The following is a 14,051-nucleotide window of genomic DNA, read 5'->3' on the forward strand; positions in this document are numbered from 1 at the left end:
CTGCCATTCTTGAACTTTTGTTTACAGCTCGTTGCTTTGGAGACCGACCGCTTCTGCTAGACAGCAGACCACGCACAATGCTTCCAACCTACCATGTATGAAGCCATGTTGGAGCTTCGCAGACCCCTGGACGGCGCTGTTATCACTTTAGCGTAGTGCTTACCAGCTGGACAGCAGCGGTGGTCGGTTGCCACCGAAACGTAAGAGGATCACGAGTTTGGCCAAAGCAGCTCCATCGTGTCACTTTCAGACTTTCTTAGACTCCACAACGGCACATATATAGGATCCCTGTGGGTCGTCACCCATCTTTCCCAGCTGGCGGACAGGGGAATGGCGCAGAAGCTGCATCTAAAAATATCTGCAATCTTGGACTTATCAAAACAAAGCGGCGGCGCCTTCATGAGGAATCGCATGCCCCTGGAGATAACGGCGAGGAGCTGGTGTTTGTCAAATCCCACACAGCTCTCAACGCGGCGGTGGCACGACCCTCTGGGTATTTATAGCCGCACATTCGATGAGGTGTCCTACGCCCCCCTCCTAATCCCAGTGCATTCTGCAGGGTAGACGCCTCATTTATCTATGATAGGACTGGCACAGAGGCTGCTGGAAGAAATGGGGCACCGGCCCCAAGGAGTCAGACTAAAGGGGCAGAGCCTGTGATAGAGAGGATTAACCTGCAGGAGCCGCACGGCGTAGAGGATTAATCCAGCAACTCATAGTCTGGGATCATCTAAATCCAGCAAAAATAGGGGCAGTATAAGAAACATGGGGGGGGTGCGCTGTGGTGGTCCTCTAAGCCTCCCATAGAGTTGAAGAGTCATAGTCCGGCACTAGTCACATCCCATACTTCTCTCCAGCACCTTCACTCGGAATTTGCAAAAGTAACTCCAAATGACACTGCACAGATCAGTCCAGCCTCACTATCTAATCAGCCCCTCTGGGTGTGACTGACATGCTCCATGCTGCCCCCGTCATCTCTCAGGCAAGGGAGGATCTTGCACATGTGCTTCTTCCTCCATGGTCAGCACAGAGCATCACTATTGTGCATAGACAATGCGCAGATGAAGGACACGGAGGAATCAATACAACATTTCGATTGCCGAGAGCGGTAGCTAGGGGAATGCTAATCCTCCCTAATCGCAACTCCCCAGGGGTAAAAGTGTGGAAGTGATGCCCACCGGACTAATCCAGGATCATTTGCAAATGCTGAGCAACAGCGATAAAAGTTGCTTTTGTGGATCATTCTTGACGACTGTAGTGCTGGATTATGGCTCCAAGTCATTAAGGGGGACCTGCCAAGTTCCCTTTATATGAAAAAGAAAAAACCCTAAAGAGATACACCTTTAAGGGCCGTATAAATTGGAGCAAGATCGGAACTCCGTGCAAGGACTGGCCGCTCTGGACCCGAGCGTCAAAGCTGCATAGAAGTACATGGAGCGGTCTAGAGAGCCACCAGCCAGTCCGCGCACTGTGGTCTGACCTTGTGCCATCTGACTGCCCCCTAAGAGTGAATTCAGACATGGCAGATCTGCTCCTGCAGTTTTTCTGACTACACCATTTTGCAGAAACCCTTCACATGCTGCAAAAACCATCCACCAACCAGGTGAACGGCGCCAATTTATTTCAGATATTCCCCCTAAATTCTTCTCACAGCTGAGCTTTTGCTTCCATGACAACAGCTCAGTTTCAGATACCTGCGCCGATACACTGCAGCAGAAAGACGTGTGCTGTCGCGTCTGTGTATTATCATTCTTAAAGGAGCCTCATCATCTGAGACCCCCAGATTGCAGCCCGGATGTAAGCAAAACAAATGAAAACAAAAAAAAATAAAAATTTGCACGTTAAATGTTTTTAAAAAGTCTTTTGTTTTTTTTGTAATTCTATTTTTTTTCTGTATAATTGTACAACAGTTCAAAATGACAGATTGCATAATAATCTAATTCTATTAACAGCCATTCAAAAAATTGAACTACTTTTCCAACACTTGCCATCCCGGAACAAAAGATCAAAAAAAGAAAAACGAAGATCAACCCTTTCACTGCCCAAACAATTCTCTGCAGGATGATGGAGCGCTGGAAGGGTTAAACAACAAGGAAAAGGAAGGAAGGGGGAAAAAAAAAAAAAAAAGAAAAAAAAAAAAACATGGAAAAGAGCAAAGTCTGGAACGGTCGGCCTCTTACGGCATCTACTAGGGTAAAGGAAGGCGCCTGGGACTTTTAAGAAAAAACGTGTAAGAGGAGGAAAAAATACAAACGGACAACGTTCCAAAATTAATGAGCGGGGTAAGAAAAGTGGATTCTCTGATTTTCGTCACATTCCTTAGAGCTACTGGGTTTCTTTGCAGAATCGGTTCCTCCACAACATGCGCTCGCTGCTCCCAGGGACAACGCTTCACCCTTTATGTATCATGGAAATCCTTTAACAAAGTTCTTCTACGCTGCTCGGCTATATGCATTTGATTCTCCAGGTCCTGGGGGAGGAACAGGCAGATCAGTCAAGGTCCAATTTTTGAAGAAAAACATGGCTACTTTCTGCAAACAGCACTACTCCAATCCATAGGTCAGGTCTGGTATTGCAGCTCAGTTACTCTGAAGTGAATGGGACTGAGCTGCAATAACACACATGACCGTTGACAGAGGTGGCGCTTGGTTTCTATAATGAAGCCATGTTTTACAACCATAAGTCCACCCTTGAAAATCACCCACAGTGCTTTAAGGTTCCCTGGAGCCACCACTAGGACACCTACTACATATACATGAATGCCTACTACATATACATTGGGCTTAAAGGGTTTTTTCCTCATCTTAACTCCACCATGACGTATATTTACATCATATGTCATGCTCCTGACTTTGATGTCGGCTCTAAAGTGGAGCACGCATCTTTCCTTCCACATCAGTCATCATGTGCCTTTAACAGCTGCTGCTCCATAATTATGCCCCATAAGATGCTCCATAGATTATGCCCCTATAAAATGCCCCATAAGATGCTCCATAGATTATGCCCCTATAAAATGCCCCATAAGATGCTCCATAGATTTTGCCCCCATATGCTGTCGCTGCAAAAAAAAAAAAAAAAAATTACATGCTCATCTCTCGTCGCTGGGGGCCAGGTGCCGGTGTCCCGAGCAGGCAGGGACAGGTGCCGATGTTACCGCTGGCTCAGGACCCCGGCACAGGCGATATTTACCGATCCCCGCTCCATGGATGCGCATCGCTCTGTCTGCCGGGTCCCTCTGTCAGGGACGTTCAGGCAGAGGGCACGGTGCGCACTAACTAAGTCACCGCGCCCTCTGACCTGAACATCACAGACATAGGACGCGGAGGAGAGGACAGAGCAGCGCGCAGCGATGGAGCGGGGACAGGTGAATATAGCATATACTTACCCCCTCCCTGGCACGGTCTCTGCAGCCACCCTGCTTCTCCCGGTCTCCCTTCCTTCCTTCAGCGGTCACGTGTTACCACTCATTAAAGTCATAAATATGCGCACATCCATGGACTTTAATGAGTGGTACCACGTGACCGCTGAAGGAAGGAGCCTGAGACTGGGAGAAGCAGGGGGGCTGCAGAGACCGCGCCGGGGGGTAAATATGACCTGACACACCCGCTCCATGACTTGCGTATAAGCCAAGAGGGGGACTTTCAGCCCAAAAAAATGGGCTGAAAATCTCAGCTTATACGCAAGTATATACGGTATTTGGTTTTGCTGAGTTCAGAAATGTCAGATCAAAATTTAAAATAAATTAGATTGGTAAACGAGACAAGTGTAAAAAAAAAAATAAAAAAATGAAAAGCCAGAATTAGGTTTATTTTTGTTTCTGCAACATTGAAATAAAATGCAATAAGAGGAGATCTAAACATTGTATCTACTCCAAAATGGTATCAGTAAAAATATCAGCTCAGGGCACAAAAAATAAGCACTCGCACAACCCCAGACCCCAAAAATGAAAGTGTTACAGGTCTCGGAAAATAGTGACTAAAAGCAAATTTTTTTTTTTCTCAAATCTTGATTTTGTTTCACAACTTAAATAAAAAAAAAGAACCTACACGTTTGGTTTGTGTGTACTCGTACTGACCTGGAGAATCATAATGGCAGGTCAGTTTTAGCATTTAGTGAAGATGCTAAATAAAAAAAAAAAAAAAAAGTAACATAATTGTGGAATTGCACTTTTTTTTGCAATTTCACAACACCTGGAATTGTTTCACATTATACAGTGGTAGAGTGAATGGTGTCATTCAAAAAGTACAACTCGTCCCGCAAAAAAACAAGCCATCCTACAGCTAATGTGGACAAAAAAAAAATGTTATTGCTTTTGGAAGAAGGAAAGGAAAAACAAAAATGGAAATTCGCCATGGTGTGAAGTGGTTGTCCATGTTTGCTACCGTCTGCAGTCACTATTGCATACTTGACCATTCTGGTCTCACCGCCGGCTGGAGAATCCTCGCTGCGCACTAAGTTCGTAGTCACAGAATGACTGCAGACTTTCATGATAAACCTGAACAACCCCATTTACGGAAGAATCTTCAGCTATTCTGAGCAAAATCCAAAATAAATATGATTCGAGTTCTGCTTATTTCTTTGGCAGCACAAACAAACAACTCAACTGTAACAAACCGACAAACATAAGAACAGGAGTTGTAGAACATGGGAGGGTGCTGTGTCCCCCAATGAAGGCTCAGAGAAACAGATTTTACGGTAAGCAACCCAAAAAATCCTGTTTTCTCGTTCGCCTTATTGGGGGACACAGAGACCATGGGACGTCCCAAAGCAGTCCCTGGGGTGGGAAACAAACTTCCATCAGGCCAGTGGACTCGCCACCGCAGCCTGCAGAATCGTTCTACCTAGGCTGGCGTCCGCCGAAGCGTAGGTGTGGACCCTGTAGAATTTCACAAAGGTGTGAACCGATGACCACGTTGCAGCCTTGCAAAGCTGCAGCGCGGAAGCTCTGTGGCGCACCGCCCAGGAGGCACCCACCGCCCGGGTAGAGTGCGCTCTGACCCCTGGAGGGGCCACTCGATGCTTGACCCGGTATGCCTCCAAAATTGCCGATCTGATCCAGCGCGCAATAGTGGCCTTTGAGGATGGGTGACCTTTCCTCGCCCCGTCAGGAATGATGAACAGAGAGTCTGACTTCCGCAAGGAAGTCGTCCGGGCTAGATAGACTCTCAATGCCCTGACTAGGTCCAGCTTGTTCAAGGACCGCTCCCGAGGGTGAGCTGGGCTCGGGCAGAAGGATGGCAGAACAATGTCCTCATTGAGGTGAAACGAAGATACCACCTTCGGAAGAAAAGAGGGCGGAGGCCGCAGAACTACCTTGTCCTGATGAAGGACCAAAAAAGGAGAGCGGCAAGAAAGTGCTGCTAATTCCGACACGCGCCGGATGGAGGTAATGGCCACCAGAAAGGCCACTTTCCAAGAAAGGAGGGAAAGGGAAACGTCCCTGAGAGGTTCAAAAGGAGGACCCTGCAGAACCTGAAGAACCAAATTAAGATCCCAAGGATCCACGGGCGCTCGGTACGGAGGAACCGTGTGAGCCACACCCTGGAGGAAGGTTTTGACTTGGGGCCGGGAGGCCAGCGTTTTCTGAAATAAAATGGACAGTGCCGAAACTTGACCCTTCAAGGAACTGAGAGCAAGCCCCGCATCCAGCCCTGCCTGCAGAAACGCCAGAATAGAAGGGAGCGAAAAAACCAAGGGCGCGATGTCATTGGTCTCACACCAGGAGAAATATGCTTTCCAAGTACGGTAATAGATCTTCGAAGAAGGCGGCTTTCTGGCGCGGATCATGGTATGAATTACCCGATCAGAGAATCCTGCCCGTCTCAAAACCTCGGTCTCAACAGCCACGCCGTTAAATTGAGCGACCGAGAATTGGGGTGGCAAATCGGGCCTTGAGACAGCAGATCTGCCCTGTCGGGAAGCTTCCAGGGGGCGTCCGCGAGAAGGTTGACAATGTCCGCGAACCAAGACCTTCTGGGCCAATTCGGGGCGATGAGGATGACTGGAATCCTCTCTGCTTTGATTTTCTTCAACAACTTGGGAAGAAGAGGCAGAGGAGGGAACAGGTAGGGGAGCTCGAACTGTGACCAAGGGACGGCCAGAGCGTCGGCGCCCACTGCCAGAGGGTCCCGAGACCTGGACACGAATTGTGGGACTTTCCTGTTGAGGCGAGATGCCATGAGGTCTACATCCGGAGTTCCCCACCGACGGCAGAGCAGATGAAACACCTCCGGATGTAGGGACCATTCCCCTGCCGCGAGACCCTCGCGGCTGAGGAAATCGGCGGCCCAGTTGTCCACGCCGGGAATGTGAACCGCGGAAATCGTTGGAAGAAAGGTCTCTGCCCATTGAAGAATTCTGGACACTTCCGCCAGAGCTGAGACACTCCGTGTCCCCCTTGGCGGTTGATATACGCCACCGCTGTGGCATTGTCTGTCTGAATCCTGACAGGCAGGCCCTTGAGGCGCCTTTCCCAGTGGACGAGAGCTAGATGGATCGCTCGTATCTCTAGGACATTGATCTGCAGAGCTGATTCCTGAGTCGACCATCGACCCTGAACAGTGTGATTGCGGAACACTGCAACCCAGCCGATGAGGCTGGCGTCCGTAGTGACAATCTGCCAGTGAACGGGAAGAAAAGACCGCCCCAAGAGAATGATGGGAGACGTCAACCACCAGTTGAGAGACCGCTTGATCCGGCATGAAAGGCGAACCGGACGATCCAGAGACAGAGCCGACCTGTTCCACCTGGACAAAATGGCCTGCTGGAGTGGCCTGGCGTGAAATTGGGCAAAGGGAACTGCCTCTATCGCCGCCACCATCTTCCCCAGGACCCTCATGGCTGTCCTGAGGGATGGAAATCGTGTGATCTGTAATGATCGCACGCCCTGATGCAGGGAAAGGATCTTGTCTTGTGGGAGAAATACCCTTGACCGACGAGTGTCGAACAGAAGGCCCAGAAACACAAGGCGTTGAGTAGGGACCAGACAGGACTTTTTCCGGTTGACGATCCACCCAAAACTGGACAGGGTGTCTAGAACGATCGCCACACTTAGGCGGGCCTGTTGAAAGGAGGGAGCCTTGATCAGGATATCGTCGAGGTACGGAAAAAGAACGAGACCTCTGATCCTCAACAAGGCCATCAACGCCGCCATAATCTTCGTGAAGACTCTGGGAGCGGTGGCGAGCCCGAAAGGAAGCGCGACGAACTGGTAATGTTCGTGGTGAATCGCAAACCGCAGGAACTTCTGATGTCCGGGAAATATGGGCACATGTAGATAGGCATCTTGGATGTCTATGGAACACATGAATTCCTGCTCCTCCATGGAAGCAATTACCGAGCGTACTGACGCCATCCGGAAGTGGCGAAGGCAAACTCTCTTGTTGAGTAACTTGAGATCCAAAATGGGCCGAACTGCCCAGTCCTTTTTCGGCACCACAAACAGGTTTGAATAAAACCCTGTGAAGCGTTCTGATTCGGGAACGGGCACAATCACCCTGGAACTGAGAAGAGAGGCGATGGCCGAACCAAACCCCGGGACCAAGGCCGGATCCATCGACGGACGGGATTGGAAGAAGCGATCCCGTGGAAGAGAAATGAACTCTATTTTGTATCCTGTTGATACAACCTCTCTGACCCAAGCGTCCTCTACTGAGGCGAGCCAGACGTCGCTGAAGAAAAGAAGTCGACCTCCCAATTGGAAGGGACCCACGGGAGACCGATGGTAGTCATGCGGATGTAGACCGTCCAGATCTAGATCTGGACGGTCTTCCCTGGGAAGAGTGGGACCGCCAGGACGGAGTGGGCCTGAAGGAAACCTTCTTTCTTTCCTGACGTGCCTGTGGCCTTTGCTGGTTGGAAGGGTTTTCCGCCGTATTGAAACGGCGGAAAGTCCGAAAGGGACGAAACTGACGCCTTGGAGGAGGTCTGCGAGGCTTGGAGGGGAGAAGAGAACTCGTACCTCCGGTAGCGTCCTTAATAATCTGATCCAATTGTGATCCGAAGAGACGCACTCCCTGAAAAGGCAGATTGGTCAGAGACTTTTTAGAGGACAAGTCCGCCTGCTAGGCCTTAAGCCAAATTGTACGTCGGATTGCCACGATGTTACTTGACGCCTGAACTGCGCAAGATGCGGCATCCAAGGAGGCAGAGAGCAGATAATCCCCCGCATGGGAAATCTGATTGGCGAGATCGGCCAAATGCTCTGGTCGTGCCTTATCCAGAATGCCCTGCCGAAGGTCGTCTGCCCAAGTGGATATGGCCTTTGCTGCCCAAGAAGAAGCAAAGACTGGACATACCGCTACTGATGCCGCTTCGAAGGCAGATTTTGCTAGAGATTCTATGATCCTATCATTAGAATCTTTTAGAGACGCCACACCTGACAGCGGAAGGACCGTATTATTAGAAAGTCTGGACACGGGAGGGTCCACCGAGGGAGAAGCGGCCCAGTTGTCCGTGAGCTCTTTAGCAAACGGGTACAGCACGCCGAGATGCTTTCCTCTTTGAAAGCGTCTGGTCGGATCTTCTCTCTCCTTTGTAAAAATCTTTCCAAACTCAGAATGGAAGGGAAACACCCTGGATGGTGTTTCCGCCCGTCTGAACGAAACCTCCTGATCTGAGGATTTCGCAGGGCCGTCAGCGATGTCGAAGGTATGGTGAATCGCGGCAATGAGGTTTTGCACCGTAACCTTCATGTTCGCATCCTGGTCCGAATCCAGCTCTAAGACCCCTTCCGATTCCGAAAGCGCTTCGCCTGACTCGGGAGAGGAGGCCCGAGAGGGAGACTGCTGGGGACTATGGGGTGAGGTAGGACGAGGGGAGGACTCCGCATGGAGGTCCTGCCTGGGCCTCTTGCGACTGCCGCTGGCTGGCTCAGATGGGACGTCCTGAGACGTGCTGGGTCCCGCCGAAGCTCCCAAGGGCAACTTGTCCAGAACGGCTACTAGGGACTGAGACACCTTGGTGAGGTCTGCCACTGACTGTGATAGAGAGGAGGCCCAGCCCGGCATGGGGGGCTCACTCACCACTGGGGCTATGGATGGCTCCTGAGCGGCGTCGGGCTGGATTGGATTGCTACAGTCCAGGCAGAGGGGAGTGGACTGACCTGAGGGAAGTTTGCGATTGCAAGAAGAGCACGCAAAGTACTTGACTAAGGTGCCAGAGGAGGCAGGGGGACGAGCGCGGTCAGACTTAGAATTAGACATACTGACGGACAGTCACTGAAGCCTTGCCGGAAGGTTGGGGGACAGGAGGCAGAGGAGGGTGTCAGTCTGCAGTATGCAGAGCTACTCACGGTCCGGTGTCCTATCGCAGCTTCCAATAAATGGAGATGCACGGTTCGTCCGGCTTGCAGGGGCATGGCTGAGGGAACAGCGTCCGGCTGACAGGCTGCGAAAATGGCGGCAGCCAGAGAGGAGCCGAGCAGGAAGCGCGCGCTTTCCTGCAGATGCAGAGGAGGGAGGTAGGCGGGGCTAGGCGCCGATGATAAAAATGGTGCCGCCCGCTAAGATGGTAGGGTGGGAGGGACGGCGCCGCCTCCGGGACGCTCAACCTGAGGGGAGAAGGCCGTGGGCGGGCTTAGAGCGGGCGGGAGGGAAGCCCGCCCGAGAATGGAGGAGGGGGGCGTGGCCGCGATGCCGGACAAGGCCCCAGATGAAGCCGGGGCCTGGATTAAAAGAGGCGGCCGCCTGTCAGCACAGGGCGGCGCGGAGGCGTCGCAGAACCGCCGCGGTGGCTGCTACTGAGGACAGCTAGGACCCGGCAGAGTGGGGGGAAGAGCTGTCCGATAACCAGCCAGGGCCTAAATAGCTGCAGCGGCCGCCTGGAGGCGACGCGGAGGCGTCGCAGCACTGTCACAGCGACCGCTGCCGAAGAATCCATGGAGTGGCCTGGCGTGGAACCCGCAGGGGAGAATGGGACTCAGGTCTCATACTTACCCTCCTGATCCGTTTCATCCAGCGTACTGGTTCAAGGAGAGTATCCTGCGCCTCAACCGACCGACCGGCTCTGGTAGGCGAGTGGGTGGGAGACGGGGAGCGAGGACCATCTGGAACGCCACATCCATGTTAGGGGTCTTGGTCCTGCTGTAGACTTATGAGGATACGGGGTGGCAGTACACGCCGTACTCATAGTCTCTTTGTGGGACTACAGATGTGACTATTCACACTGTATCCCTCCGGAAAAACCTGAAAAGAAACGACGCACATCGAGGTAGATATGGGTCTAATCAAAGACCCGTGTCCACCTCCTACTGACACTAAGCTAAACTGAGGAACTTCCTGCCGGTCGGTGGGGTGTATACGGCGGAGGAGGGGCTAACTTTTTTTGTGCATAGTGTCAGCCTCCTAGTGGCAGCAGCATACACCCATGGTCTCTGTGTCCCCCAATAAGGCGAACGAGAAAGTACGCCTGCGCATGAGCGCAATGCCGGGGAGCGATGAAGCAACAGGATGGGAGAAGATGGGAGGCACCGGACCCGGACCTGCGAGTCCCATCAGACCGGACCGCCCCGCAGGTGAGTGTAATAAAACTTATTTTTCTTATCTTTCAGGTCGGATTGGGGGCTCATCTACAGCAATATAGAATGCTGTAGATAAGCCCTGAAAGGCGGTGACTATCTTAATGTCAGCCAAAACTGCTGACAGGTTCCCTTTAATGAGAGCGGTCTAAAACCGTTCTATAAAACGGTCCTTGAATTCTGGAAATCTGCATTGCGCTGCTGAACGTAAAATACGATGCGACAGCCCAAACCTTATGGCTTCATGTGAAATGAAAAAGTGGCGGCACTCACCCCTCTGTCGTAGCTGTCGGCTCTTTCTACCTTCCAGGAAAGGTTCTCGATCTCGGCCTCCAACTGGGCCTGCTGATACTCAAACTGCAGATGGAAATAATCGAGATGAGAACACGGCGGCACAAACAGAAAAAAAAAACTAGAGACCTCTCCGCGCTCGTGAACTTACCAGCTTCTTGCGTGGGCCGGACTCCATGTAGTAAGCATAGGGATATGTATATTGCAGAGTGTATCGGCACTGAATGTAGAGGGAAGGGAAACACAAAACTGGCGTTAATGGTGGGACCAACACTCCAGATCAGGATGCGATGCCCATAGCAATTAACTCCGACCTGTCCAGTTCTCGGGCAGTGCTTGTGATAACGTACCTAGGAACCTGTATAGGAAATTACTCCGTACACATGTAGAACGAGACATATTTACTACACAGATTCCTGAGATGACCAGAACCATTGCAGGAAAGGAGGAAATGATGACCAGGGAGAAGCGAGAGACCAGACCCCAGGTAACATGCAATCAGTGACCAATGCCGGACCTGTGGAACCGGACACATTACCCGTGCCGCAATGTCTCACCTTTGCCAGCAGCTTAGCAGCATTTTGCAGGTACTGCCAATCAATCCAGGTGCCAAGGTTGTTCATTACCCGTTCTTGAATCTTCTCCTGAATTTGCTGGTAGGTCTGAGCTTCCAATTGCAGACTCTTATTATGATTTTCCCACTGCCAGACAGTAAAACAAAGGAGGATAAACCTGGGCTCCGCTTATACCAGCACTAATCTGATCGGCAGTTATGATTTTTTGAAGTCTTCTGGCCGATCTTACCCTCTCAAAGTAGAAGAGGTATTTCTTGAGGGCCTCTCTGGCCTGAGCCTGCTGACTCTGGTTTACAATATCGGGGTTTTCTTTATATCGGCTGCACTCGTAATATTCGCTTCCGTGTGTTTTCCAGTCACCAAGGCACATCCAGCAGAAGTCTGACCACACAGAATTACTAGATTATTATGTGAGCAGAGACATTTTGCATCCTGTGGCTGTCAGTGCATGCTGGGAGTTGTAGTACTGCAATAGCAGAAAGGGGTCACTGGTCTACAGTAATGGCAGCACTAACCACAGATCCACTTTATTCAGGTATGTACAGATACACACATGTAACGTTATCCATCACAGGGACATAGCAGCTGGAGACACTTACCGTGCTTGCACTTCGAACATTGCTGTAAGAGATTATACATAGTGTTACATGAGGGTCATCCCAACACTCTGGTCACATGCAGTGTTCAATGGGGGATTCTGTCATTCGATATTCATAGAATCGTAGAGTTGGAAGGGACCTCCTGGGCCATCTGGTCCAACCCCCTGCTCAAAGCAGGATTCGCTAAATCATCCCAGTCAGATGTCTGTCCAGCCTCTGTTTGAAGACTTCCATTGAAGGAGAACTCACCACTTCTCGTGGCAGCCTGTTCCACTCATTGATCACTCTGTCAAAAAGTTTTTTCTAATATCTAATCTGTGTCTCCTCCCATTCAGTTTCATCCCATTGCTTCTAGTCTTTCCTTGTGCAAATGAGAATAAAGTTGATCCTTCTACAATGTGACAGCCCTTTAGATATTTGTAGACAGCTATTAAGTCTCCTCTCAGTCTTCTCTTTTGCAAACTAAACATTCCCAAATCCTGCAACCTTTCCTCATAAGACAGGGTTTGCAGACCGGTCACCATTCTGGTTCTGATTCATGCCATAAATATCTGAGAAAAGGGGGCCGACGAGAGAGGTGACAGCATCCCCAGACATCAAAACATCAGAACAACTCATTCATAGCAATGGTGACATTCTGCAATTTCCTGTATGTCCGGTCTGAGAAAAGCAGACGATACACCCACTAAATATAAAATGATGGCACATCGTAGCACCACGCCATCACTGTATGAGCAAAGAATACTGAACAGTCAGATTAACGTCTTAAATGCATTAATTGTTCATTATTACTCACCATGTGGTTGCAGCCTCCATTTTTTTCAATACAGATATTGCACTTGGGGCACTATAAAAAAATAAATAAATATAAATTTGTATAGTCAATACATATACAGTGGCATGTAAAAGTTTGGGCACCCCTGGTCAAAATTACTGCTATTGTGAACAGTTAAGCAATTGCAATATTCTGATGTCGGTTCTGATGTCGGCAGCGTGCACTGCACATGCCCGAGAACACTTGTCACAGCGCAGGAGTCGGGATTCAAAACAGGAGGATGCAGCGACGCACAGGGACATCATGATGGATGGATGGTGGGTGGCGCCCATACACAGGACAGTCATGATGGATGGCTGGGAGGCGGCTGATACAGGGGGACACACCATACCTATGGGACACATTACAGGTATGAGGAGCTATTAATAAAAGTCGATATTTCAGCGTTACTAGGGGTCAGAAAAAGAAGAGCCACCTTCACAGAATGCAGCCTTACTGCTGCTGAAGGTGGCTCTTTAACTGAAAAACGCTCGGGGGGGGGGCGGTGACAGGTTCCCTTTAAGCAAACAAATCTCCAAGGGTGCCAAAACTTTTGCATCTGCCCGTCTTCCCTTTTTTAATTTTTAAAATGTATATGTATATATATATATATATATATATATATATATATATATATATATATATATATATACACACATTTGTATGTATTCACCTAAAATACAAAAGAAATGTGTCACCTTCATCCCTATTAACTGACCAAAATAACAGTAATTTTGACCAGGGGTGGCCAAACTTTTACATGGCGCTGTATATACATATTCAAGGTAAGGATACGTAGCACTACTCACTTGAGTTAAGGCCTCATTCAGATGTCGTGTAACATGGTCTGAGTACGGACTGCGAAGAGCGCACTGACCGGGGGCCTCCTGACCTACGCCTAAGAGACTGCAGAGTTCAAGTCAGCAGACCCGCAGCCGGTCGGTGCATCGCAGTCCGTACTTGGACCTGTGACACACGGTCGTCTGAATGAGGCTTTGCATTGCCCGTTTCTGTTGTTCTCACTTTTTCCCCTACATAAATCAAATATGAAGAAATAGTTAAACTTGGACGAGGATGACATTTTCTGGAACTTGATGTTTTACAATACAGGGAGCCAGCAATTACCGCTGATGTGAAGCCGGATCGCTGACCGCCAGCTCTGACACAGCAAACAGCTGCTGGAAATGCCAGTCTCTTAAAAAACATCGCACTTTGTGCCAGTGCTGGAATCGGTGATTTACATGCTCCTTTCTGCA

General features: G+C 50.0%; 1 protein-coding gene across 1 annotated transcript in view; it reads right to left on the bottom strand.

Moving 5' to 3' along the window:
• Positions 1 to 1,846: 1,846 nt before the first annotated feature.
• ARIH2 (ariadne RBR E3 ubiquitin protein ligase 2) overlaps positions 1,847 to 14,051 on the bottom strand; it is a 29,023-nt gene continuing 16,818 nt past the window's right edge. The window contains exons 9-15 of the mRNA XM_073575073.1: positions 12,778 to 12,828; positions 11,982 to 12,003; positions 11,612 to 11,763; positions 11,365 to 11,508; positions 10,959 to 11,027; positions 10,790 to 10,873; positions 1,847 to 2,470 (exon numbers count right to left, since the gene is read on the bottom strand). Of these exons, the coding sequence (XP_073431174.1) occupies positions 2,399 to 2,470; positions 10,790 to 10,873; positions 10,959 to 11,027; positions 11,365 to 11,508; positions 11,612 to 11,763; positions 11,982 to 12,003; positions 12,778 to 12,828 (594 nt within the window). The 3' untranslated portion in view covers positions 1,847 to 2,398. The remainder of the gene's footprint in view (positions 2,471 to 10,789; positions 10,874 to 10,958; positions 11,028 to 11,364; positions 11,509 to 11,611; positions 11,764 to 11,981; positions 12,004 to 12,777; positions 12,829 to 14,051) is intronic.

The sequence above is a fragment of the Dendrobates tinctorius genome, unplaced genomic scaffold, assembly GCF_039654945.1.
Source record: "Dendrobates tinctorius isolate UK_male_01 unplaced genomic scaffold, ASM3965494v1 ptg000041l, whole genome shotgun sequence".
Taxonomy (NCBI): Eukaryota; Metazoa; Chordata; class Amphibia; order Anura; family Dendrobatidae; genus Dendrobates; species Dendrobates tinctorius.